At 48.4% G+C, this 27,014-nt stretch overlaps 2 protein-coding genes across 2 annotated transcripts in view; both read right to left on the bottom strand.

Annotated features, from left to right (window-relative positions):
• Positions 1–13,737, bottom strand: part of LOC101553545 (C4b-binding protein alpha chain) — a 47,444-nt gene extending 33,707 nt beyond the window's left edge. The window contains exons 1-3 of the mRNA XM_055124804.1: positions 13,604–13,737; positions 10,123–10,271; positions 8,776–8,958 (exon numbers count right to left, since the gene is read on the bottom strand). Of these exons, the coding sequence (XP_054980779.1) occupies positions 8,776–8,958; positions 10,123–10,267 (328 nt within the window). The 5' untranslated portion in view covers positions 10,268–10,271; positions 13,604–13,737. The remainder of the gene's footprint in view (positions 1–8,775; positions 8,959–10,122; positions 10,272–13,603) is intronic.
• Positions 13,738–17,689: 3,952 nt separating this feature from the next.
• Positions 17,690–24,164, bottom strand: C4BPB (complement component 4 binding protein beta). Its single transcript, XM_004616224.2, has 6 exons — positions 24,020–24,164; positions 23,390–23,563; positions 21,698–21,874; positions 19,738–19,831; positions 18,441–18,555; positions 17,690–17,989 (listed from the first exon to the last, which is right to left on the bottom strand). The coding sequence occupies exons 1-6, from the start codon at positions 24,075–24,077 to the stop codon at positions 17,807–17,809; spliced, it is 801 nt and encodes a 266-aa protein (XP_004616281.2). The 5' UTR covers positions 24,078–24,164; the 3' UTR covers positions 17,690–17,806.
• Positions 24,165–27,014: the final 2,850 nt, after the last annotated feature.

Here is a 27,014-nt window from a genome sequence, read left to right as displayed (position 1 = left end):
CCGTTTCTGTCGTCCAGCCTGGGGAGGTGGCTCTCAGCTACTGAACATTCTAGTTCTGCCCACACGGACCCATCGCACCCAGTTTTTCTATTTTGAAACATACAGCTTAGAATCTTAGAAAATGACCAACAAAAAGGAGCCCAACCAGGCAGGAGGAAGGAAATAATAAAACTTAAAGCAGAAATCAATGAGATTTCTAAAACAGTTCAAAAGATCAATGAGAGCAAGAGCTTGTTCTTCAAGAAAATAAACAAGATCAATAGACCACTAGCAAGACTCACAAATAAACACACACACACACACACACACACCAGAAACCTAATAAACTGTATCAGAAATGCAAATGGGGACATCACAACAGAAACTGCAGAAATTTATAGGATCATCATGGATTACTTCAAAAATCTTTATAGCACAAAACAAGAGAATTTTGAAGAAATGAACAAATTCCTGGATTCTTATAGCCTCTCAAGACTGAATCAAGAAGATTTAGAATACCTAAACAGACGTATCACCATCAAGGAAATTGATAGTGATAAGCAAAATGATGGTGAAAAGCAAAAGCCCAGGTCTAGATGGATTTACTAGTGAATCCATTCAAACCTTTAAAAAGGACCTACTGATAATTCTTTTCAAACATTTCCAGGAAATTGAGGAAACAGAACACCCCCAAGTAGTTTCTATGAGGCAGATATTACCCTGATACCAAAACCAGACAGAGACACCACAAAAAATGAAAATGACAGACCAGTGTTCCTGATGAATACAGATACAAAGATACTCAACAAAATACTAGCAAATAGAATATCAATGACTCATCAAAAACATCAGATACCATGACCAAGTAGAATTCATCCTGGGGATGCAAGCATGGCTTAACATTCGCAAGTCAATCAACATAATCACTGTCACTGTCATCTCATTGTTCTTCGATTTGCTTGAGCAGGCATCAGTAACGTCTCCCTTGTGAGACTTGTTGTTACTGTTTTTGGCATATCCAGTACGCCATGGGTAGCTTGCCAGGCTCTGTGGTGTGGGTGGGATACTCTCTGTAGCTTCTCAGTGTGGGTAAGATACTCTCTGTAGCTTGCCGGGCTCTCCAAGAGGGACAGAGGAATCGAACCCGGGTCAACTGCATGCAAGGCAAACGTCCTACCCACTGTGCTATCTCTCCAGCCTAACAAAATATGCCATATTAATAAAAGAAAAGATAAAAACCCTATAATCATATCAATGGATGCAGAAAAAGCTTTTGACAAGATCCAGCACCCATTGAGGATGAAAATGTCTAGTCTCTCAACAAAATGGGAATTGAAGGAACTTTCCTCAATATAGTCAAAACCATCTACCACAAGCTCACAGCAAGCATTATTGTCAATAGGGGAAAACTAAAAGCCTTCCTTCTGTGATTGGGGTCAAGACAAGGTTGCCCACTCTCATCACTTATATTCAACATCGTACTGGAAGTGCTCATCAGTTAAGGAAGAAAATGATATTGAGGGCATTCACGTAGGAAAGGAAGAAATCAAACTCTCACTATTTGCAGATGACATGGTGCTAAACTTAGAGAACCCTAGAGTCTCTACCAAAAAGCTCCTAGAGAGAATAGATTTGTACATGCTTTGATGTTCAGTCAGTAATGGACTCACCCAGTTTGCCCGACAGCCCCATCTCCCCTGATATCTCTGTTCTCACTAGCATATCTCTCCACTTAAAATATTTGATCCTTGGAGTGGATCACATTTTAACAGTCCTGTTTCTCACATGATAAAAAAAATCCTTGCTTAAAAAAAAGGAATAGATTTGCATAGTAGAGTGGCAGGTTATAAAATCAATACCCAAAAGTTCATGACTTTTTTAAATGCAAATAGTGAAAGAGAAGAAAGTGATATTTAAAAAAAAATCCTAGGTGGAGTGCGTGAGTGCTGGGACCAGGTTTGAGGCCTTTTGATGTGTGTGTGTGTGTGTGCGTGCGCGTGGGTACACACGTGTGTGCGCGCATTCTCATGCTCACATTTAAGTAGGTGGGGTGCGTGAATGCTGGGGCTAGGTTTGAGGTCTTTTGATGTGTGTGCATGTACACACGTGTGTGCGCGTGTGTGCGCATGTAAGCGGGTGGGGTGTGTGAGTGCTGGGGCCAGGTTTGTCTGAGGCTGTTTGATGTGTGTCTGCATGTTTGTGTGTGTGTGTGTGTGTGTGTGTGTGTGTGTGTGTGTGTGTGTGTGTGTGTGTGTGTAAGCGGTGAGGTGCCTGAGTGCTGGGGGCCAGGTCTGAGGCTGTTTGATGCCCAGCCTGTGCTGGGAGATCTTCAGCCCCTGGACCCATATCTCCTCATCTGGCAATTGGAGTATCAGCCCTTCCGTCACCCCAGGATCAGACGGCAGAAGAGCGTGCATGGGCTTGCTGGCGCCTGGGGTCCGGGGTGACCCTGAGGAGCAGACAGCTGTGTTTCCGTGAGCACGGACGCCACCATGCTCAACAAAGACCCGCTTCTCTTTGTGGTGGTCCCTCAGCCACCCTGCCAGGACTTGGTGGACAACTGTGGGACTGACCACAGTTTGGCGGCCAAGGTGAGCACTGGGACTCGAGTCCAATAAACAGAGCCATGCAGTGGTGGAGGGGGAGAAGAGGGAGGGCAGGGCGCCAAGGATGGGGGCACTGTCAGGTGGGGTGCGGGGATGCCCTGACACTGGGCTGGGCTTTTGCTTCCTGCGGAGGGACGGCACAGAGCAGGCCAGCAGGAGGGGAGGCGGCCGGCGGGATGCGGCCATGCGTTCCCCTCCAAGCCAGGACACAGGCCCCTGGAGCTCGCAGGGTCGCCGCGCCCGGGCAGCCCGGTGGGGCAGAGGCCCAGCGTCCTGCAGCGCTGCCCACACGGCCGGGCCCTTCCCGGGCCAGGGGTCGGGGCGCCCCTCACCTCTGCTCCCCTCAGGGCAGGCCCCTGGGGAGGGCCGGGAAGAGGGGCCCCTCAGCTCGGCCCGGGCTGCACAGCCCCCTCGGCCCGCCTCCCGCCCGGCGTCACCCACGCCTTCTCCAGGCCCGGGGGTTCTGGCTCTGCTTCGGCCGACAGGCGCCGACCTCGCTCAGGGGCACCCCGCCCCCACCCGCAAACCGGGGGTCCTGCACCATCCGCTGGAGCCTGCCTGCGCCCGTCTGCTCCCCAGGTCTGGGGCGGAGAGCCCCCCGCCTGTCTGACGTCCCACCCCCGCGGGAGACGTCTCGCGTGTGGGTGCCCTGGTGGGGGGCGCCCTGCCCGTGCGGGGCCACTTCGAGCCGGCCTCTGCCCCTGAGACCCTGAGACCCTCGCAGGGAAGGACCCACCAGCCACGCTTCTTGTGACAAACTCACAGGGTCATGGGCCTTTAAGAGGACAAAGCGCCCCCCCGCTAACACGGTCCATGTTTCCCAGTAATGACTCTGCCCCGATGACGCCACGTGACTGAGGCAGTCCCCGGAGCTCCTGCCCCCCTGGGCCTCCTCAGCACCAGGGGCCGCCAGCTCTGCATTTCACCCACCATCCCCACGCCCAGGCACAGGAAATATACTGTTAGTGGCAGGAGGGGGTGGGCAACATGAAGGAGTGCTCAGGGCTTCCTCTGTGCTCCTGTGCTCGGGAAGCACTCCCAGTGGGGCTCAGGACTTCCTCTGTGCTCTGGGAGCACTCCTGGTGGGACTCGGGGAACCACACGTGGTGCCCATGCTCAAAAGAGGGTTGAACGCATGCAAAGCAAGCGCCTGAAGTCCTGTGCTCTCTCTTCAACCCCAGAGAAAAATTTTTTTAAGTAAAATAGATTTTATTTGGAGCTTTTTAGGAAGAAGGAGGGAGAGAAAGTGAGAGAGAGAGAGGAGAGAGAGAGAGAGAGAGAGAGAGAGAGAGAGAGAGAGAGAGAGAGAGAGAGAGAGAGAGAACATGGGCTTCTCCAAGGGCAGAGAGAGCCCCTACCCCCCCCCCCCCAGCATTAGCTAGGAAAGCTGAAAGTCCACATGCCAAGAGGGGAGATGTGGGTGTCCTATGTGCTAGGCCACCTGGGCACAAGCAGCACATGGGCTCGGGCAGCATATGCTCCAGAAATTTCTGTCACTTTTACAGATGAGTAGACTGAGGCTCAAGGTCATGGCTAAGGGCCAGCTGGGTATCATACTTCCAACCCATCATTCCCTACATGGGGGCCTGAGCAGGTCTGCATTTCAAAGGTCCCTTCCTACAGGAGGTGTTCTCAGGTTAACTTCTCCTAACCTGTCTCCAGGGAGAGACCCTCCATGCAGGACCAGAGAGCAGAGGCCTTTCCTCAGCTCTGCCCAAAGGGGAGAGTTTCTGATTGCCAACTCCCGGAAGTCCTTTGCAGGACGGCATTGCTGTAAGAGGCAGGGAGGGGAGGTCAGTTACTCAGGACCAGGTTGGGGGTGGGGTGGGGGATGGGAGCTGCAGTGCACAGCCAGTCTCTGAGATACAAGTCCAGCAGTAGCAGAGAAAAGGGTGTAGAGTGGCCTAACAAGTAATGCGCATTTAGTAAGTACCGACTGTTTCAAGACGCAAAGCAGGTGGCTAAGAAAGCTCAGATGCAGCCCTTGGAGAACTGCCCTCAGCAGCACTGCGGATGGAGCACGACCTGCTCTGTGTGTTGGGGGTGCTCTGTGGGGGGAGGGGCGCCCTCATGTAAGAGTTGCATGGACCTGCTGTGGGCGGGGAGGAAGGAGGCTAATCCACGCCATGGCCCTCATAGTCTCCATTGCTCCTACAAGCAGCCAGTCAACCACCACGCAAGGTTGGCTGCACGCCTGAGGTGGCATTAAAAACTCTGGAGTCAAAGCTCAGCCCTGCGAGGTCCCCACATGTTGGGAATGCTCCCAGCCCCGCTGGGAGTGATCCCTGAGCACAGAGCCAGAAGAAGGCTCTGAGCACTGCTGGGTGTGGCCCCCAAACCAAAAATAAATAAATAATACAACTTTAAACCGCCTTACAGGCCGGAGCATTAACACAATGGGTGGGGTATTTGCCTTGCATGTGGCCGACCTGGGTTCAATCCCTGGCATCCCATATGGTCCCCCAAGTACCTCCAGGAGTAATTCCTGAGTGCAGAGCCAGGAGTAATCCTTGTGCCTCACTGGGTGTGACCCAAGGAGCAAAATAAGTAAATAAATATCAATTTTTTTTTTTAAAAAGCACCTTATTCCACTTACATGCTTGGGGCCTCATTTGTTTACATTGGAGGGGGGTGGTCTCCGAGCAAGGTTCTGGTGAGTCGGCTACCTAGGCTGAAGGGGTCCGTCAGCGGGGCCTGGGGATGATGCGGTGCTGGTCCGACCTGGGGATCTGACGCCAGTGATGCTAGGGAGGAACCGGGCGGAGTTGGGGTTCAGGCTCAGATCCTGAAGCAGGCCAGGAAAGCACGCCTGACCACTGTGCTAGCTACTTTGGGGAATCAGCACAGTAAGTCGCCCACCCACGACCATCCCGAACCACAGGCTGGACCCACTTCCTTTCTGCATGGTTTCTACCTGTGCAGTAACAGACGAGGCTGGAGCCTTCCGGCCGCAGGGACGGGAAGGCCAGGGAAGAAACGGGATTCCAGCAGGAGCCCAAAGCACCCAGCCAAGACACTCGGGTACCGTCACGTCGGGGGACCCCAGCAGTGGTCCCCGGCCCCTTACATAATCACCGACGTCTAGTACAGGCAGAAATAAGGTGCAGAGAGATGTTCCGGGTCATCGCATCTGTGTTAAAAAGCTGCCGTGCATCTACCCCCAGGACTTAGAAACTCTCTCCAAAAGACACGAGCTTGCCCTTCTTCACTGCCGTACTCAGGACAATAGCAAAGACTCGGAATCCACCTTGGCGTCCAATGGCAGGTGAGCGATTCCTGAAGACATGGTCTATATGTAAGATGGAATACTACGCAGTTGCAAGGGACGATGACATCATGCAATTTACTACCTGGTTGGAACTGGAAGATACAAGGTTGAGTGAAGCGAGCCAGAAGGAAGACAAGCACAGGATGACTCACTCACCTGCGGTAGAAGGGATACTGGAGGAGGAAATGTACTGTAGTAAAGGGAGGATGCTTCCATCACCCTCAACCCCTGTCTTTAGAGAGGAGGATAGAGAAGGAAAGAAATCAAGGGGGAAGAAGAGAAAGAGAACAGGAAGTGATGGGTGAGCAGGCATGGGGCTTCAGTCACCCCAGTGATGTGGGGGAGGGAAATAGCCATGTCCAAAACACAGACTCAACCACACTGAAAACAGGACATCTAAGCTGTAGCCACTGGAACTTTGGAAGGTGCCTGTCCAAAGGCAGGCAGGGAGGGGTGGGGGCTGGAGGTTGGGAGGGAACATGTGAACCCTGGTGAAGGGAAGCTGACACTGGGATAAGATTGGTGTTGAAATATATGCCTAAAACTCAGCTATTGATAACTTTGTAAATCACAGTTGTCTAATAAATAAACTTTTTTTTTTTTTGCTTTTTGGGTCACACCTGGCTATGCACAGGGGTTACTCCTGGCTGTACACTCAGGAATTACTCCTGGCGGTGCTCAGGGGACCATATGGGATGCTGGGAATCGAACTCGGGTCAGCCGCGTGCAAGGCAAACGCCCTACCCACTGTGCTATTGCTCCACCTCCCTAATAAATAAACTTTTAAAATAAAAAAATCCTGTTCCCAATTGTGCTGCAGAAAATCAAGTACCTTGGAATCACTTTAATTAAAGAGGTAAAGGACCTGTACAAAGAAAATTACAAGACATTATTTCAAGAAATAAAAGAGGACATGAAGAAATGGAAACACATCCCCTGCACATACATTGGGAGAATTAGCATTGTCAAAATGGGAATACTCCCTGAAGCATTATACAGCTTCAATGCAGTGCCTATAAGGATACCTATGACATATTTCAAAGAAATTGATCAAACATTCCTGAAATTCATATGGAACAATACCCCCCCACGAAGAGCTAAAGCAATCCTTGGGGGAAAAGAAGATGGGAGGCTGCACCTTCCCCAACTTCAAACTGTACTATAAAGTGGTAGTAACTAAAACAGCATGGTATTGCAATAAAGACAGATACACAAACCAATAGAATGGAGTCAAATATCCTGGCACAGACCCTCAAATATATGATCACCTAATCTTTAATAAGGGAGCAAGAAATATGAAGTGGAGCAAGAAAAGCCTCTTTACCTACCAAGTGGTGCTGGGAAAACTGGACAGCTACATTTAAAAACATGAAATCTGACTTCTATTGAATGCCATGTACAAAAGTCAGATCAAAATGGATTTAAGACCTCAACATCAGACCTGTATCCCTAAGGTACATGGAAGAAAATATAGGCAAAACCCTATATGACATTTAAACTAAAGGCATCTTCAAAGATGAAATACCACTGTTTCATGGAACAGTGGTGCAAGTGAAAGCATAAATTAACAAATGGCACTACATTAAAATAAGAAGCTTCTGCACCTCAAAAGAAACAGTGACCAAGATACAAAGACAACCTACAGAATGGGAAAGGTTGTTCACTCTATACACTTTTGATAAGGTGTTAATGGCAAAGATATACAAGGCACTCGTAGAACTTTTAAAAAAATTCAATCTCATTCAAATATGGGGAGAAGAAATGTAGAGAAACTTCCTCAAAGAAAAGATTCGAATGACCAAAAGGCAAATGAAGAAATGCTCTACATCACTAATCATCAGGGAGATACCAATCAAAACAACCATGAGATATCATCTCACACCACAGAGATTGGAACACATCCAAATGAACAAAAACAACCAGTGTTGGTTTGGATGGGAGAGAAAGGAATCCTCATTCAATGCTGGTGGGAATGCTGACTGGTCCAGCCCTTTTTGCAAAACAATATGCACATTCCTCAAAAAACTAAAATTGAGCTCCCATTTGAGCCAGCAATACCACTTCTGGGAATATACCCAGGGGATCAAAAAACACATAGCAGAAACACCATCAGTAATTCTGTGTTCATTGCAACACTATTCACAGTAGCCAGAATCTGGAAACAACCTGAGTACCCAAGAACAGATGACTGGGTAAAGAAACTATGGTACAACTACACAATGGAATACTACACATATGTTAGGAAAAATGAGATCATGAAATTTTCTTATAAATGGATGGACTTGGAGAGTATTATGCTGAGCGAACTGAATCAGAAGGAGAGGGACAGATATACGAACTGCATTCATTTGTAAGATATTTTAAAAAATATTATGAAACTAATAATAGTTTCCCAAGCCAGGTAAAACTGACTTGGGGGAGCGGTGAGAGGGAATCTGGGGACATTGGTGTTGGGAAATTATACTGGTGGATGGATGGGAGGGTGTTGGAACATTGTATGAGTGATACCAAATCATGAACAGCTTTGCAATGTTCTATCTCACATTCAATAAAAATAAAAATTAATATTAAAAAAGAAAATGAGTTTGTACAGTTGGATTCCTAGTTCTGTTAGGTAATCACTGAGCACAGAGCCAGGAGTAGCCCTTGAGTATGACACGATGGGGCTTAAACTGCCCCCAAAGAACAAATAGGAAAACAAATTTGCAGTGCATTGCAAATTAGGCTTTTCTGATTATATAGTAAAGCACCAGGCTTACTTGACAACACAATTAGCACCTATTTTTGTGCAGCTTTATGTGTTTACTCATGTGTTTATATTTTAAAGTAACTGTGATGCATGACTTATTGTCCTTATTTGCCTCCATATGTTTTCTCCCTGAGACATTTTGATGAAAGGAAAAACGAGACGTGGTCACTTACTGACACAGTTGATGGAGTCCCTCCAGGCACCTGAGTCTTCACAGGTCAGGAACTGGTTGGAGCCTGTCTTTATGTAGCCAGGTCGGCACACATATTTCAGAACAGTTCCACTCTCAAAGTCTGTCCTGTTCAACTCAGTCATTGGAGCAGCAAAGGTTAAAATGGGCGGGGGGCCACAGTCGCCTGGCAGCAGATGAGAGAACACCCCACATTAGTGCATGTAGCCCCCTGTTTAATCCCAAGGCCGTTAGGGCAGCACTGTCCCTCCCTCCTCTGATCCAAATGGCCATTCCTTTAGTTCACTATTGGTTAAGGTCACTGAGCTCCTGCGATGCATGTTTGCAGATCAGTGACAATGACGACAGAGACTGTGCCTTCCTTTCTCTGCTCATCTGAGATGGCTTCTCCTGAGAGGGGCAGAGCCTGACCTGGTCAGTATCTGTGCCTCATCCTACTGGGTCAGAGAATGCTCACAGACTCAGAAGTCCCTGCAACTGCCTCAGCAGAAATACTTCACAAATTGGCACACTGGAGCACCAGATTCCCCAAGGAAGGGAAGCAGTGATGAAGAAGGAAGTGTTTTTAATGTCAATGAGTTTGCCCCTTTTGGAACATTGAATGATAGAAAAGAGGAAGCATGGAGTCTTTGAGATAAAATAATTTTTTTTTGTTCCGTTCTGTTTTTTGACATCTAGGACATCACAATGGAAACAATTCTGCATCACCGCAGCTGAGCACAGGGGTGAGTGGCATCTGGTTCACCCCAAAAATCCCAGTCTATCCTCCACCAAGCACTGACCCTTGGCCCTCACTAACCAAACACCCACATCCCTTTGGTAATTGCCAACTGCTCCTAGAGTCAAAACATTTCTTTTTGTTTTATTAATTCACCTGGGAACATAAAAATCTTAAACCTACTTCCCTTGCCAAAATTGTAGGCTTTTTCCCTTCCAGGCTGGCCACGCTTCCTGGGAGCGCAGGGAGACAGACCCCACAGCTGACTGCTCTGCTGAACCCACCAACAGGGAACATCTCAGTAGACGAAGACAAAACAGGTTATTTCAAGTCATGGTTGGGTGCCAGACTGTCTTGGAATTGCAAATGCAGAAGCCTCTAGAAAACTGTCTCCTTTATTGAAAAAAAGCAAATTCTCCTAAATTCTAACTAATTCCAAGTGCCTTAAATTCCAAACCTTCAATAAATTTCACATCCCTGGTGGAGCCTTTGCTGCTGAAGCTACTTTCCTACTGCAGCTGTGTCATCTTTTTGTTAGTCTTAGAAGTGCCCAGAACAGCCTTGGCTGCTGTTCCCTGGCCTACCCGCCGCTGCCGCCCCACCCTCACTCACCCAGAGCAGTGGTGAACAGAGCGGCCACCCAGGTCATCCGCAGCAGAGCTGGCCCCGGGAAGGAGCAGGTCACTGTGGCCCTCGCGGGGTGAAGGCTCCCCCTAGCGGCTCTCGGAGGACGCACAGCCCGGCGCCTCCAGGACATTTTCCTGTTGAGAGATCTTGTTGGCTCTGTCCTCACCGCTGAGCGCTGAGGTCTGTGTCTGGAGGCCCAGCCAGGCGGGCAGAGCACTGTCTCGTGCCCAGCCAAGGGGAGAAGAGCACTGTGAGGCACTCTGTCCCGCAGGCCGCGGCCCCAGAGTTATTGAGCAGAGGCAGGGCTCCAGAGTGACAGCCCACTGCCCCTATTTGGCCAAAGTGCCTAAGATGGGAGATGGCTCTCAAGGAACTGCGACTTCTAGAAAGACCTGAATGGGCATTCGAGACGCAGGCTTAGGGATATGTGTACTCTAATTTGGGAAAGCAAAGAACCACCATTTTAAAACAATTGTTGTTTGGGAGCCACCCCTGAGTTACTCCAGACTCTGTGCTCAGGGATCACTCCGGCAGGCCTTGGAGACATCTGAAGCGCTAGGGGTATAACTGGCATTTACCAGATGCCAAACAAGTGCTGCACTTGCTGCACCGGCTCTCTAGCCACAGGAAGAATCATTCGCTGCTTGTTTTTTTTTCCTTTTTCAGCTGAGGCACCTTACGCCTTGAGAATGTGACTGCACACTGAATATGGATCCTGGTCAGGGCCACTGTTTACAGGACACGTGGTGAGTACGGAAGGAGGTGTTTGATGAGAGCAGTGCCGTCAGTGAAGCAATCCCTAAGCATGGCCAAGCACAGTCCCCAAACAGAACAAAAGTCAAGAGGATAAAAGTACAAAGTGAAAATTTTTACACGAATTGTCATAGCTGCTATTAGAGTTGCAAGAACATCACACACATTTAATATACTTAGAAAAATTTGTGAGTATAAGGCTGAACCAGGTTTGATTCCTTCGCCCTTCTCGGAGAGCCCAGCAAGCTATTGAGAGTATCTTGCCTCCACGGCAAAGCCTGACAAGCTCCGAATGGCGTATTCGATATGCCAAAAACAGTAACAAGTCTCACAATGGAGATGTTACTGGTGCCTGCTCGAGCAAATCAATGAGCAATGGGATGACAGTGATACAGTGATTTATAATAGATTAAATCTTTAGTTTCAAGAAATTGAATACAAATATGAAAAAAGGAGCCAGAGAGACAGCATCAGGGTTAAGGACCTTGTCTGAATATGGCTGAACCAGGTTTGAGCCCTGGCACCCCTTTGATGCCCTGAGCACAGAGCCAGGAGCATGCACTTCTGAGTGTGGCCCAAATCTCCCCCCACCCCAATTCTTCAAATGCTACTATAAAGAATATACACATCATGGTACAGAGAATATATTCGTAGTCTTTGAATATGCTCAAGATTAATATTTATTTTAAAATGTATGGTAAATTGTTAATTTTTATTTGGGGGACTTTATTGCTATTTGTTGGGTTATTTTTGGTCCCTGCCAGGAAGTTTACATCTACGGATATTCCCAGCCCTATGCAATGTTGGGGACAGTGCAGTGCCCTATAAGGTTGGGCTTTTTGGCTTAGTGAATGGAGCCTCCAGCTGGGTGACTCCTAGTGATGGACCTGCCCCAGCGATCCTGCGCCTGGACCAGTCCGAAAACCTCCCACTCGCTGTGCTCTTCTCTCTGCCCTCAGGCAGGGTTTGGGGCCTGGCTTCTCACTCACCTTTGATGTTTGTCTTCCCATTTGACCCTGAGTGCTAAAATCAGAAGTGGTGTCTGACTCATCTGCCCACGCTGTTAGTGAGCTGGGCACTAACCTCCTCCCCAGTGCCCAGTCCACTCTCTCGAACAGGGAAGTCCTGGTCCAGGGTCTGTGCTGCAGATGGCCCATCTGTAACACATGACAGTGCGCAACGACCCAGCCAGAACTAGCTCTGCTTGGTCGAGAACTTGCTCATTCCCAGGCTCCTGACCCATTTGACTCATATAACCCATCACTCACCACCGCAGCAATGCAGCTCCTCTGAAAGGCGCTTTGTCCACACCTCTAACCCTTACCCTAGCAGCCACCTTAAAAGCCAAGGCGAAGTTGGGTTTCCCCAAGTGTTTTGTTTGTGTCTTGCAGGCATCTCACATTTTGGTGACACCTGGTGACACTGCTTGGTGGCTCATCAAGTCTCCAGACGTCTTCTCTCTGGGGTCTGCTGGAGGCCAGCATCAGCCCGGTAACCTGTTGGGCTGTCTGCATCCACTTCCACAGTCCAGGAGTGACCCCCCATTCCCTCCCCCTCCCATGGTCCCTGACAAAGCTTCTCCACCTGTGACCAGCTTCGTGCCAATAGCCTGAGAAGCAGTCTCCTAAGCAGTCTCATGTCCCAGTTCCCCACATTCCACAACTCTCCCCTGTCTCCCTCTGCCCCACCCAAACTAACTAACCACTACTCCCTCCTCTTGAGGGACTCACATCTCCCACACACATGCTGGAAGTGACCCAATAACTGCCCATTTGCACACGTGCCCAGGTGTAGGGTCACACCTGCCTTAGTCTCCACAGGACCATTTGCTCCACCCACGTCCCCCTGCACTTCTTTGGCCTGTGAACAGGATCCCTTGTTACTTCAGCCCCAAGTCCACTTTTCCCTTCTGGAATAAACTGCAGTCCCCTGAGACCCTAAACAGGAGTTATGTCACCTTTATTTTGGCTTGGTATTGTGACCGATCTACTACTACTTGAGACCAGATTTGGCTTTCCTGTCAAAGCAGACTGATGCCGTGTACAGAGAGATCAGTGATGACTGTTTCTCATGAGTCCTCAGAGCCAGCTGGCATGCTGATCTTCTCCCTAGGCTCCTTGGGGACCCCATGTGGACACAGGAATGAGGTCAGCTCCAGGGCCCGAGCTCTAGAGCTGCAATACCACAGTCCAAATTGAGACCTGAAGGAGCCACTTCATCTCCTTAGAGCTCTTTCTCTCATCTCTAAACATCACCATTGAATTTAGAGCATCTTATAACAGTGAACAAACTCAGATCATCTTTCTGCTCCCTACAAAGTCCAAAATTCTGGGACTGATCATGAAAAACTAACATCGCTCTAGCAAGTGTCTTCATGTTTCAATAACATTACCACCTTTTAATTCCCCTCAAGAACCAAAAGTCAACATGTGTGCTGTGTTTGAGAAAAAGTACCATGGCTCTTGCCAAAGCAGTCTGAGAGTCATTGGAAAACCCAAATTCTCCTTCCACTAGGGAATACTTTTTTGGCATTATTAGTTCGTGGCCCATTTACATGAGAGTTGTATCTGAGAAGGAGTAAAAGAACTTTCCAACTTACACCAGACCCTCTTGCAGAACTGGAAAGGTTGCTGCAGAAAGCACCCCAAATGCCTGGTTTTCGGGACTCCCTCATTTGAGTCCCTTCCCGTCCCATCTCAAGGGCCCTACTGACCTCAGAGTGTCTGTGGAGCAAACGGAAGAGTCCAGTGCAGTCCAGTGTATACAGGCCGAGCACAAGCACAGCTGCTCTCACCTCCCACACCCCTGGAATCCTGGAATCACACTCTGTCAGTAACAGTGCTACCAAAACTTCCAAGATCCCCACTTCAGTCAGGGCAGCTAAGTTGGAATGATGAGGAGATTGTCCACTGGTCTTGTGAATGATTAATAGCAGGAAGATTGACACACTCCTCTTCCTGGCTAGCATGTTGTAATAGTTGACTTTTTCCTCTGCCAACCATTTCCCCTAAATGAAAGATAACATGAATTTGATGCCAGGATTCTTTTTTTTTTTTCTTTCATAAAACACAAGAGGTTTGACAAGATGTAGTGTGACTGACCTGGAACCTTCTGGCTCTGCAGGGTTGGATGGGCCCATGAGAGTCCTCTGTCTGCGATACCAGGACCAGCAGGAGGAAGAGCTTTCCTGGTCTCCTTCCCACCCCAGAAAGTGAAAATGTGGGAGACTTTCCAGCAGCTGCTGAGTCCTGTTGTATGCTGGGACAGGCAGTCCTGAGGGGTATGTGCCAATGTGTCTTCAGATTGGGCTAGCCTTTCTCACAGAGAAGCACCACAGGTCAGGTTCTCCCAGAGGAGCACCAAAATCTGTCCACACTCTCTCAGGAGAGCGTGGTGGATCTACACTTGCTCTCAAATGATTCCGAGGGGCAGTCTACATTGTCTCTCAGCAGGTTCTGTGGGTGGGTTTATATTGGCTTTCAGAGGAGCTTGGAGATGGGATCTACACTGGCTCTCAGGAGAGGTGGTGAAGTGAAGCCCCAGAGCATCTCCCCAGCAGCCCTCAGGGGTCTCCTGTACTGGGCGAGACATGAAGCTGTTCGATGAGCTACATCTCAGGTTAGGGGTCTGGGTCTCGGCCTCACCCTTCTGCTGGGCCATCTCCACCCTCTGTGGCTGACGTGTGGGTCCTCCAGGGGCTTCTCAGACCACACTTGGTGGCGTCCCTTCTCTGCATCTGTGTCATGACCTAAATAAGCTGCTGAAAACCTCAATTAATTTAACTTTAGATATTAGGAAAGACTTTGAAGAAATAAGGCCCTGTGGTTTTGTTACTCTGAACTACTATCTTTACCTAGTACTGTCTGGTCCATCCACAGAATAAAGGTTTACAGGGAACCAACACAAGCACTTCAAATTCCATACTTTGTTTTAAATTGAGATCATGTTTTTAACATTCCTGTTTCTAATATCACTGTGAAGGACTGCATAACATTGGTTATGCTGTGATTTATTAAAATGTGGCTAAGTTCTAACATTCCAAAAGCTTTCAAGGTCCTGTTAGCATGGGCACCAATGTGATATGATAGAGGATAATAGAGATAGAAAGACATTGGGTACCTCAAATTAAAAATTACTTTACTCCTGTCACATTAATCTTAGGAGTGGGATGGTACAAAAAAAGTGTTACTCCATTCTTTAAACCCTATGACATGGGACTTTCTCCCCTAAATTACCCTCACTGTCCTGCTCCCCTCACCCACAGTCCCACCCTTGTCCTGAACCCTTGGCTCTGCTTCATGAAGGCGTTTCCTTCCCCTAAATCCCACAGGTAAAGCGCAGGCACCTGTCTGCTGCCCACGGAGTGCTCATCACTTTTCTCAGAGAGATCTCCAAGGCATCACACATTATGTCCCATGCATTTCATCATTTTGACAGGGCTATTTCATCAAGATTTCCTATGTGCTTTTGATGGGGGCCTTCTGAGTGGCCCCTCCCAGCCAGTCTCTGCCCACAGGACAGTGCATCAGTGTGAGGCCTGACCGTATGACAGTGTTGGGTCCGTAGTGCGAGGGGTTGCCAGGACGGCACCCTGGCAGTCTTGGAGCTCTGGGAGTCTCCCAGAAGACACCCAATGGTGCTCAGGGACCATGCAGTATCAGGGCTCCAGCCGGGGATGGCCACATGCACCTTAACCTCGACTTATCCCTCTGGCCCTTACATTTCCTGTGTGTAAGCAGAGGTCAGGGAAGCAGGAATCATCCATGGGTCCCTGGCATCCTCTCAGTTTGGCATCTTCACAAGCTGTGTTGTACCTCCTAGCCCTGCTGAATTGGCTGCACAGGTCCAGCTTTCCTTTTTTTTTTTCTTTTAGGGTTGCACCTGGTGATGCACAGGGATTACTATGGCTCTGCACTCAGGAATTACTCCTGGTGGTGCTGGGGGACCATATGGGATGCTGGGAATCGAATCCAGGTTGGTTGCATGCAAGGCAAATGCCCTACCCACTGTGCTGTCACTCCAGCCTCACACAGGCCCACCTTTTATCCAGGATGCAAAGAGCAGCCTGAATACAGGAGCTTTGGAAACCAAATTCCAAAGTGGATGCAGGGGGTACCCAGGAGACAGATTGGATCCTTATGGCCCCTTTATCCAAATTGTCCTTTTCAAGGTGTCATTGCTTATTTTCCCAGGGAGAAGTTCATTTTGATTATTTTGAGGTTGCTATTTCCTTCTCGTCTTAAATCATGAGACTCACTCCCAGTTGTGTTCCTGGCCTCCCTTTCTCCTCACAGACAGGAAGCTGGATCTTTCCCTCCCCAGGAAAGTGCTGCTGACCCTGGTCTCAGGCAGGAGCTGACCATACGGGGTCTTCCTGCACCCTGACTTGTTAGGAAACTGCATCTCACCTCCACAAGGGAAAGATAAAAACAGATGCACCGCAAAAGATACAGTGACCAAAATACAAAGACAATCTATGGAGTGGGAAAGACTGTTCACCCAATACCCATCTGATAAGGGTTGGATATCAAGGATATACAAAGCACTGATTGGAATCTGCAAGAATAAAACATCCAACCCCATCAAAATAGGGGCCAATGAAATAAATAGAAACTTTCTCAAGGAAGAAATACGACTGGCAAAAGGCACATGAAAAATGCTCTTCATTACTAATCATTAGGGAGATGCAGATCAAAACAACTTTGAGATAGCATCTCACACCACAGAAACTGGCCCACATCCAAAAGAACAAAAACAACTGCTGTTGGCGTGGATGTGGGGAGAAAGGGATCCTCCTACACTGCTGGTGGGAATGCCGACTGGTTCAGCCCATGGAAAACAGTATGTACGCTTCTCAAAAAATTAGAAGTTGAGCTCCCATTTGACCCAGCAATACCACTCCTGGGAATATATCCTGAAGAGGCAAAAAAAAAGTACAGTTGAAGTGACATCTGCACTTATATGTTCATCGCGGCACTGTTTACAATAGCCAGAATCTGGAAAAAACCTGAGTGCCCGAGAACAGATGACTGGTTAAAGAAACTTTGGTACATCTACATAATGGAATACTATGCAGCTGTTAGAAAATATGAAGTCCTGACCTTTGCATATAAGTGGATCAACATGGAAAGTATCATGCCAAGTGAAATGAGTCAAAAAGAGAGGGACAGACATAGAAAGATTGCACTCATCTGTGGAATATAAAGTAACAGAATGGGAGACTAGCACCCAAGAATAGTAGAGATAAATACCAGGAGGTTGGCTCCACAGCTTGGAAGCTAGCCTCACACACTGGAGGAAAAGGCAGTTCAGATAGAGAAGGGAACACCAGGTAAAGTGTGGTTTGAGGACCCACTGGGGATGGGAGATGCATACTGAAAGTAGACTATAGATCAAACACAATGGCCACTCAATACCTCTATTGCGAACCACAACACCCAAAAGGAGAGAGAGAACAAAATAGAATGCCCTGCCACATAGGTGGGGTGGGGGTGATGGGATGGGGGACATGGGCGGTATACTGGGATCATCAGTGGTGGAGAATGGGCACTGGTGGAGGGATGGGTACTCACTCGAGCATTGTATGACTGAAACACAAGCACAGAAAGTTGTAAGTCTGTAACTACCTCACGGTGATTCAACTAATTAAAAAACAAAACAAAACAGATCTCAGACCCAAAAGAAAAGTTTATTCCAGGGTATGCTTCTCTTGCGGGGGGGTGGGGGGGGACAGGAGGGGCTAAGGAGGATGGACCACACCGTGTTATGCTCAGAGTCACTCCTGGTGATGCTGGGGAGCCGTGGGCATTGTTGAAAATCAGGTCTGGGTTGGTCACCTGAAAGGCAAGCCTATCCCCAACCCCTGTTCTCTCTCTCTAGCTCCTCATGGGGATGTTTCTGTGCCTGGGCTGTTTAGCTACACTGTCAGAGCAATATTTTTGCCTTTATTTTTATTTATTTTTAACATTTTTGCTTTTAACTCAGCTTTTTTTATCTCCAGGAAATGTTTTGCTTCTTCCATCATTAAATTGCTTTCCTTTAATTTTTGGGTAACGTTTTTTATGGTTTCGCAAAAGTCCTTCCTCTCCTGAAAGGCAAGCTGAAGAAAAGTAGATTTTTAAGTCAAAGCTTAAGACCCGAGACCCCAGTGCATGCTCAGGAACAGGAACTTGAGTCCTGACAGACTCAGAATGGGGCTGGCTCCAATGGGATCTTGTTCTCTACAGTACTCAGTCTTCTAACTATACCATGCTTATTTTCCCATAGAAATGCAAATGTGTGCAAAACAGCATAAACCAAGAAGTCCAAGCCCTGGTGGGGCTAAAAGCAAGGTCTGTGCATCCTGAGCAGTGCTCAGTCTGAGCTGGGACTTCCTGTGCTCTGGAGAGCAGGAGGAGCATGGGGTGAGCACGCGTGTCTGCCCCGGACAGTGCAGAGGCAGCAGTAGGCCAGCCCAGAGCACACGTCAGAGCACAGCTCCCTGATCATGATTCCCAGACGTGGGGCCACACGCAGGCAGGTAGCAGGAACCACCCAGAGCACACACTCACCAGGGCCTCCTCCAGCTGTGTCCAAAGAGGGTCTGGGACCAGCTCACAGGACGGGCGCACGCTGCTCCACTCCCCGTCCACACAACGCTGCTGCTGCGTGCCCACCAGGCGGAACCTACTGGGAGTGCGTGTCAGCTCAGGAAAGGGCGGGGCGGGACTTGCATGTATGTGAGTCCATGTCCAGGTGGGAGTGAGTGTGTGTGTATGTCAGCATCTGGGTGGAAGCATAAGTGCCAGAATCAAGGGTAAGAGTGTCAGTGTCTGGGAGACACTGTGTGTCAGCATACAGGGGTGAGTGTGTGTGCCAGTATCTGGGGTGTGTGTGTCGGTTTCCAGGGGTGAGTGTGTGTGTCAGTTTCCAGGGGTGAGTGTGGGTGTTGGTGTCTGGGGGTGAGTGTTATGTGTTGGTGTCCGGGGGTGACTGTGTGTGTCAGTTTCCAGGAGTGAGTATGTGTCAGTGTTCTGAGAGTGAGTGTCTGTCTGTGTGGCAGTGTGAGTGTGAGTGTGTGTGTGTATCTGAGTATTTCAGTGTGAATGTACATATACTTCAGAAAGATGGAGATTGGCTTCAAAAACCCCTCAGAACTCTAGGGGTTTTGTGTTGTTGTTGAGTAAATTAAAAATGTATCTGTCCTCTACAAACACAAACACAGAAAGCTTTAGACAGATTAAATCCTGGCTTCAAGGGGAGAACAGATGAGGATCACGCCCCAGGTGTAGTGTCACAGGGAGGATGGTCAGAGGTGACATGCCTCAGGGTGGGGAGGCTGAGGCTGGGCCAAGGTAGCTGTGTGCCTGCTCGGGGGCTCTCTGCTTACAGTGCCTCATTTCTTTCTTTCTTTTTTTTTTTTTTTTGCTTTTTGGGTCACACCTGGTGATGCACAGGGGTTACTCCTGGCTCTGCACTCAGGAATTACTCCTAGCGGTGTTCAGGGGACCATATGGGATGCTGGGAATCGAACCTGGGTCGGCTGCGTGCAAAGCAAATGCCCTACCTGCTGTGCTATTGCTCCAACCCCTACAGTGCCTTATTTCTGTGCACTCTTGTGACCAGAGTTCTTTGGGGATTTTCTCTTAGATGCTTTAGGAAATGCATTTGCATCCTTTTCCTTGTAAAAATGAAGTGGCCCTTCCCTTAGGACAGAAGGGTGGAATCCCGATGATAGGAAAGCAGCTCTGGGAACTGGTCCACTCGAGACCTGCATCCTAGGTTTCAGGAAAATGGGCAGGCACCCCTGGGCCACCCCCACTGGAGCTGCCAGTGCAGCACAGACTTGGTGGGAAGCTGTATCCTTACCTCTCTTTGCAGTAGTACATGATCCTAGATCCGGAGCTGAAGTCTCTTCCTACGAAATAGCCATGACTTGGCTTCCCAGGAGGGTCACAGTCTCCTGAGGGACAGGTGTTCAGGTGATGGCGGGCCAGCATTTGCCCTACCTGGTGTGCCTCCTCTATCCACCAGAGTCCTGCTGGCCCTCCCCAGATGTGCTCTGACAATATCTGAGAACTTTCTGACTGGCAGCAGCTAGAGAGAAGGGCATGTCTGTTATACAAGAGGTCAGTGCAGGCAGCTGGACATTGAGACAGGAGGGGAGGGGGAAGGGAGTAGGGGAGGGAAAAGAAGAGGAGAGAGGAGAGTCTGAGAGTAAGGGAAGGAAGAGTAGGGGAAATGGCTGAGGAGATGAGAGGAGGGAAAAGTGCAGAGAGGAGGCATGGGGGGATAAGGGAGGGAGGGCAGAGGAGAGGAGAGGAGAGGAGAGGAGAGGAGAGGAGAGGAGAGGAGAGGAGAGGAGAGGAGAGGAGAGGAGAGGAGAGGAGAGGAGGGGGGAGGGGAGGGGAAGGAGAGGGGAGGGGGGAGGGGAGGGGAGGGGAGAGGAAGGGAGGGGAGGGGGGAGGAGAGGAGGGGAGGGGAGAGGAGAGGAGAGGAGGGGAGGGGAGAGGAGGGGAGGGGAAGGGAGGGGAGAGGAAGGGAGGGGAGAGGAGGGGAGAGGAGAGGAGAGGAGAGGAGAGGAGAGGAGAGGAGAGGAGAGGAGAGGAGAGGAGAGGAGAGGAGAGGAGGGGAGAGGAGAGGAGAGGAGGGGAGAGGAGAGGAGGGGAGAGGAGGGGAGGGGAAGGGAGGGGAGAGGAAGGGAGGGGAGAGGAGGGGAGAGGAGAGGAGGGGAGAAGAGAGTTGAGGAGAGGAGACTTGTTACTGTTAGTGTTACTGTTTTTGGCATCTCGAATATGTCATGGGTAGCTTGCTAGGCTCTGCCATGTGGGCAGGATACTCTCAGTAGCTTGCCAGGCTCTCTGAGAGGGATGGAGGAATCAAACCCGAGTAGGCCACGTGCAAGGCAAAACACCCTATCCACTGTGCTGTGGCTCCAGTCCCAAACTATCTTCATAAATGTAAGAAAATTCATGAAACAACCAATTCCTCAGAGCTGTAATTGTAATGAGAATTGTAATGAGATAAGGCAGAGAAAACAGCTGCTCAGATCTCTGTGATGGAGGAGTTAAGACTCCCCCAACACTATTTTGTCATGTTGTTGTAATAAAAACTTTAAGTTACATTGTAAAAAAATGTTATCACTGTTGTGGTCACTCCTAGTGGTTCCTGGGGAAACATATGGTATCAGGGATCGGACACAGATCCTTGCATATGCAAGGAATGTTCTTTGCCGCTTGAGTCACAATCTTAAAATGTGAAAAGAAATGGCTGGGGGCCCTGAGCTCCCCTGTGCTGGTCGGCACAAATAAGCCCTAGTTGAGAAAAGAAAAGGAAAAGGGGTCACGGAGCCAGAGCACAGGGTGCTTGCCTTGCATATGGCCAATCTGGGTTCGATATCCAGCATCCCGGCTGGTCCCCCAAGCTCTATCAGGAGTAATTCCTGAAAGTAGAGCCAGGAATAACCCGTGAGCACTACCACGTGTGCTCAAAAAAAAAAAAAAAAGGAGAAAGAGCCATGTGTTCAAGTGTTCAACTGAGTGGAATGTCTTTCTCTTGTTTTTCTTTTTTTCTGGCCTCTACTGGCAGTTCTCTAGGCCTCCTCCCAGCTCAGTGCTCCATGTTTGCCCCAGGCCAGGTATAAGGGACCATGTGGAGGCAGGGGTCCAGCCTTGACCCCTGCATGTAAAGTCATGCTTAGCCCATGCTGCTGGCCAAGGCTGACCCTAGGAGCTCACTCGCTTTCTGTCTCCCTGCAGTGAGTGTAGTGGTTGAGGCACTCTCAGGACTGTCTGCTCCCTGGACTCCTGCCTGCTATCCTTATACTCACTGCTTCTGCAGACAGGAATGGGAGGTGCCCAGGTGTGGTCCTCTTGGCACTGGCTCCAGTTGCTGCCCTTCAGAATGTGACTGTCATCGCACTTGAACATGACTGTATCGTTCTCTTGTGCAGGCCCCCAGGAACTGGGCTCACCATTCTCCAGCACAGGGTCGGGACAGTGGCCCACTGGGGGAGAGAGCAGATGGGGAAACCCCAGGCTTCGATGAGAATATGGGAATAAGAACCGGAAGTACACATTTGAAATGGGGACAAACTGTGGCCATGCAGGGTGAGAAAGTCAGTAGCTGAGGGTGGTGTGTGCAGAGTGACCAACGATTGGCCAGAGTCATTACCCATATGACTGGAAATTGCTGGCAGTTGCCCTTCTTCCTGCCAAGCAATCTGTAGGAGGCAAGTATTTCTGTCCCTTGCATGTACCAGATAGACACATGACTCATCATCATTTTACTGTTTGGATTTGTTTTTCCAGGTGAGAGAAAGGATAGATGCAGAGGACAGTGACTCTGGGACATGGACAAAGGTTAAGCACGCTGAAGGCAGTGCAGGTAAAGGAAGAGCAGCACAGACATCCTCAGAAACTCTAAGGAGAATGCAGATCTGAGTTCAGAGCTCTCCTTCCGGCTCAGAGAGCAGAGAAAACTCATCAACTTGAGAAAATCCTTTGGATCTTAGTTATCACATTTGCCTGCTAAGAGCAAACTCTTCTCTCAAGACTTACGAGACAGAGCAATAAAAAACTGTGATGTACAACACCTAATCAGAGAGAGAGAGAACAAAAGGGAATTCCCTGCCATAGTGGCAGGGTGGGGTGGGGGGAGACGGGACTGGGGAGGGGGGGAGGGATGTTGGGTTTACGGGTGGTGGAGAATGGGCACTGGTGAAGGGATGGGTTATCGAACTTTGTATGGGGGAAACATGAGCACAAAGATGTATGGATCTGTAACTGTACCCTCATGATGACTCTCTAATTAAAAATAAACTAATAAAACAAACAAACAAACAAACAAAAACTGTGATGTAGTGATTCTGTAAGGTCTGTGGTGAGGGTATAGGCCAGAGGGCCTCAAACTTCCCTTCTTTAGATCACCTGGGGAGCTTTCACAATTCCTAAGTCTTTCTGATATTCTTATCAATATGGCTAAGGGCCAGAACCCAACTGGTGCATCAGAAGACCCTGGGTGGGGCCCAGGTTTTACCAATTTCAGCTTGGTAACTCAATCCCCGAGGAACACTGGTGTGAATGAAGAGGGTCAGCACGTACTGGTCATTGTTGGCACTGGGCCAGAGGGGAGGAATTTGCCTGTGTTTTTTGTATATTTTTATACTTTTTTATAATGTAAAAATTTAAAACAGTGGGCTATTAAACCACACCCCCTCAAATAGTTTTAACATTTGGAAGAAACTCTTTTTTGTGGGGATGATTGATTCTATCATGAATCTAGTTCAACTAGGCTCTATCATTCAATCTTATCAAATCAGATTAAGTCTGATTCATCTAAATCAACATTGATCAAAGTTGCGTCTTGGAAGAGAACTTGCACCAGAGAAAGCTCGATGCAAGGGCTTCCGAAGGGTGGAAAATGTTTCCTGGCACTTCACGCAGATTGAAAGAGCCTTCTGGTGGTTGCATGTCAAAGAAGTGGCTGAGCAGAGGCATAAGGTGGCAGGAGGGCGACTCACCATGGCACCTGGGAGTGGGGGCGTCCCACCCCTGGGAAGTCACACATGACAAGCTTTTCTTCCCTATGAGGTGGTAGCCCTTGATACAGATGTAAGTTCCCAGATGGTGTTCTGGTGTCTCTACTCCAACAAATATGCTGTTGTCCACAGAGGGTAGTTCTGGGCAGCTCTTTTCTAGAAGGACAAAGAACACAAGTTGGTTCCCTCCACGTGCAGTGTGTTCTAAAGACTCTTGGAGGTCTGTTGCCCCTGCCTTCTTGTCCTGGTCAATGGTCATAAGCATCCACATCCTTCTTCCAAAAGAACTATAGGATTTTCACTCAAGCTTACCCCTGAAGAAACAACTTTCTGGAGCTTGTCGTTAGCTAATCAGGCTTCTTAACATTATACGAATGGAACTATTTTGCCCCCAGAAAGGGTAGAGTAAGCAGGTTAAGATGCACTTCGTAGATCAGAATTATCAGTAAATAATCCCTAAGTCCCAATGAAGAACAGAGCATTAAGCCAAGAAATTTAGGATTTTTCAATAAAGAGAATACATTTCATGTGGTTAAATTTAACTGAGGTTGTAAACACGATGCTTCCTAAGTCACAGCCCATAAGTACTGAGGTTAATTAAAACATACAAACCTTGGGAGGCAGAAATCAGCCACATTAGTGAAAGAGCATATACACACCGGCAGATCATCTTGGCATCAGCTACTCAGCACAGGTTGGAATTATTTTAACTTAGCCAGAAATTAGCTAGATAAAAGCCGCTCTTCTAAAATCGCTCAAGACCAAACACTTCCCTCCTAGACTTCTCTTCCCTAGGAGAAGTTTTTTAAAACAGAAACAAAAAAATTCACTTTTAGCAGGAAAAAAAAGCTCTAAGGAAGTTGCTGCTGGAGAAACTGTAATTAAATATTTCAGAAACTGCTCAGTTTTGCTTGTGTGAACCAGAGAGCAGTTCCTTTGGACGAGAGGGCAACACTTCCAGCCCAGCCCACGCCACTGACCTCCCCTTTGTTAATATTTGCCTGTTTACAGTACATCGACTGAACTCTCTTCAAAGTTTGGGATCAGAGATAGGAAAGCCTTGGCATGTCCCCTGGGGAAACTCCTCTCTAAGTGCTCCGCCCCCAACCTCTCCCTGCAGAAGTCCTCCAGCTGGGCCAGGAGGCTATCAACCCTGACCCTCTCCTGCTCCTAATGTCTCAGCAAGAAACCATTTCTGCTCTGCCAGACTTTGTGACTGAGCAGATGGCAGATCCTACGGTGACACTGCCCCACGGGCCAGGCTCTGCAGGCTGCCTGCCCCCGCACCTACTTCGTGAAACAGGGACAGGGACAAGCTGGTGGGACTGGAGCAGCAGGTCAGGTCCTGGTGCTGCTTCTTTGTAACCCTCCCACTATGAGCTGGTTATTCAGTCTCTTGTTGTCAGACTGAGTAAGATACCTGCACATTTTTTTTTGCGGGGGGTGGGGGGGGAGGAAGCAGATGTTTGGGGCCACACCCAGCAGAGCCTCCTGGCTCTGTGCTCAGGGATCTTCTGCTGGTCTCAGGAGACCATATGGGATGCTGGGGATAGAACTGGATAGACTATGTACCAGGCAAAGGCCCTCCCTGCTATACTTTGGCTCAGGCTCCAAGTATTATTCAGTTTTAGATTCAGTGACATGGTGGATACAGTGAAGACTGAAGGACACAGTGCCTTTTCCTGTCATCTGTCACTGGCTGTGAATGGCCTTGGGTCAGGGACTGGTCCTGCCTTGGGCCCACATGCCACTCCTTTGCTCTCTGGAACACATAGCAGGACTGTTTTAAATGAATGGCAGCAGTCCAGGAGACATGCCAAGACCAGCACTCTGAAATGTGACCCACACTATAATGTGTTGCTCATTGGACCCTGCTTTGGGGGGTTTCTGCATTTTTTCTTCATCTCAATGGTTTGTTATAGATTCTTAATTATTAGGACTTTAGAAAATTACTATATTATTTATATTAGTCTTATTAAATGTATACACTACTTATATTTACTTATAATACCATCAATGGCCAACATCCAGAGACTATAAAACCAAGCTCCCGGAAGTGCACGGCATCTAATAGCCTAGTTCTCCCTCTTGGAGAACCTGACAAGCTTCCAAGAGTCTATTGCCCACTTGGGAGAGCCTGGCAAGCTCCCCGTGGTGTATTCATATCCCAAATACAGTAACAGATATATACATACCTCTCAGAGAGCCTGGCAAGCTACCAAGAGTATCCCGCCCGCATGGCAGAGCCTGGCAAGCTACCTGTGGTGTCTTCGATATGCCAAAAACAGTAACAATAGGTCTCATTTCCCTAACCCTGAAAGAGCCTCCAACCATTGGGAAAGATGAGTAAGGAGAGGCTGCTAAAATCTCAGGGCTGAGTGTAATGGAGAAGTTATTGTTGCCCGCTCGAGTAAATTGACGAACAACGGGATGACAGTGATACAGTGATACAGTGATACTTATATTATAATGTAGTCTATAATAATATAATATCACTAATATTTCTCCATGAAATATAAAATTATTTACTCTAGATTATACGCATAGAAAATACAAATATCCTCACAAAGTTCAGGTAAGCTTTTACTATCAAATTAAATAGAAGAAAAGTATTTGGACTTGGCTTGCTGAAGGTTTATGAGAATCCCAGGCCAGGCATTGTCGACAATGAGCCCTTGCAGACACTTTGATTTGAGCAAAAAGAATAAGCCGGTCTCCTGGGAACTGGTGGGACAGGGCTGGGAGGCTTTAGCTGCAGCCTCAGGTGAAGTGGGGGGGTATGGGGAGGTGGACACACAGAGATGAATCCAGTGAATCATACTTGAACTTTGGTCTTATTTGGGTCGAGGGCATCCAGCACTGTCTCGATATTCTGTCCCAAGCTCCCACAACACCTACAAAACATGCACCTCTGTCTCCTGTTTCTGGCAAGAGGAGAAAGGACTTCTCGGTAATGGTCCTTAGGTGAACAGCCCACAGAGCCCTGCATGGGGGGGCAGATACCTGCGCGCCTGAGAAGTCCCGAAGAGTAAATCTATTTTGGACTTACAGTATTTTCAACACTGGAAAGCTTTACCTGGACACAACCTACTGGAAGTTGAACGTCACCTGCAAACTGGAACACTCTGGATGGCAAAAACTATGAGCCATCAAGTTTTTGAATAAAAAAAATACAGGAACTCAAATTTGGAAAAAAATGTTTGATAGGTATCACTAAATTGCTCCCAGACACTGCTTCTCATCCCATCCATAAATCGTAAACATGAGGTGGATAAGAAAAGCGAGCCTGGGGAGCACAAGTTACCTGAAAACAAGGGGTTCCCAGTGCAGACCCCAGACCAGATCCTCATTCTCCACCAGGGTGCTCTGTGTTGCGGGGTGGGGGTCATCACCTATGAGCAGGCTCCCTTTCAAGCAATCAAGCACCTTCAGGGTGGTACTGCTGGAGACAGAGCCCCTTAAACATGAAATACTTCTCTCAGAGGATCCTTCTGAAACTATTTTACTTAAATAAGAAACTCACCTACAAGAACTTGAGTTTAACAGGCACCATATTTTCAATATCTAACTGTTGTACCCTATGTTTCAGTAAATAACCAGCAAAAAA

Source organism: Sorex araneus, chromosome 2 (assembly GCF_027595985.1).
Source record: "Sorex araneus isolate mSorAra2 chromosome 2, mSorAra2.pri, whole genome shotgun sequence".
Classification (NCBI taxonomy): domain Eukaryota; kingdom Metazoa; phylum Chordata; class Mammalia; order Eulipotyphla; family Soricidae; genus Sorex; species Sorex araneus.
The sequence above is the reverse complement of the archived record's forward strand: the minus strand, read 5'-3'. Positions and strand labels throughout refer to the sequence as shown.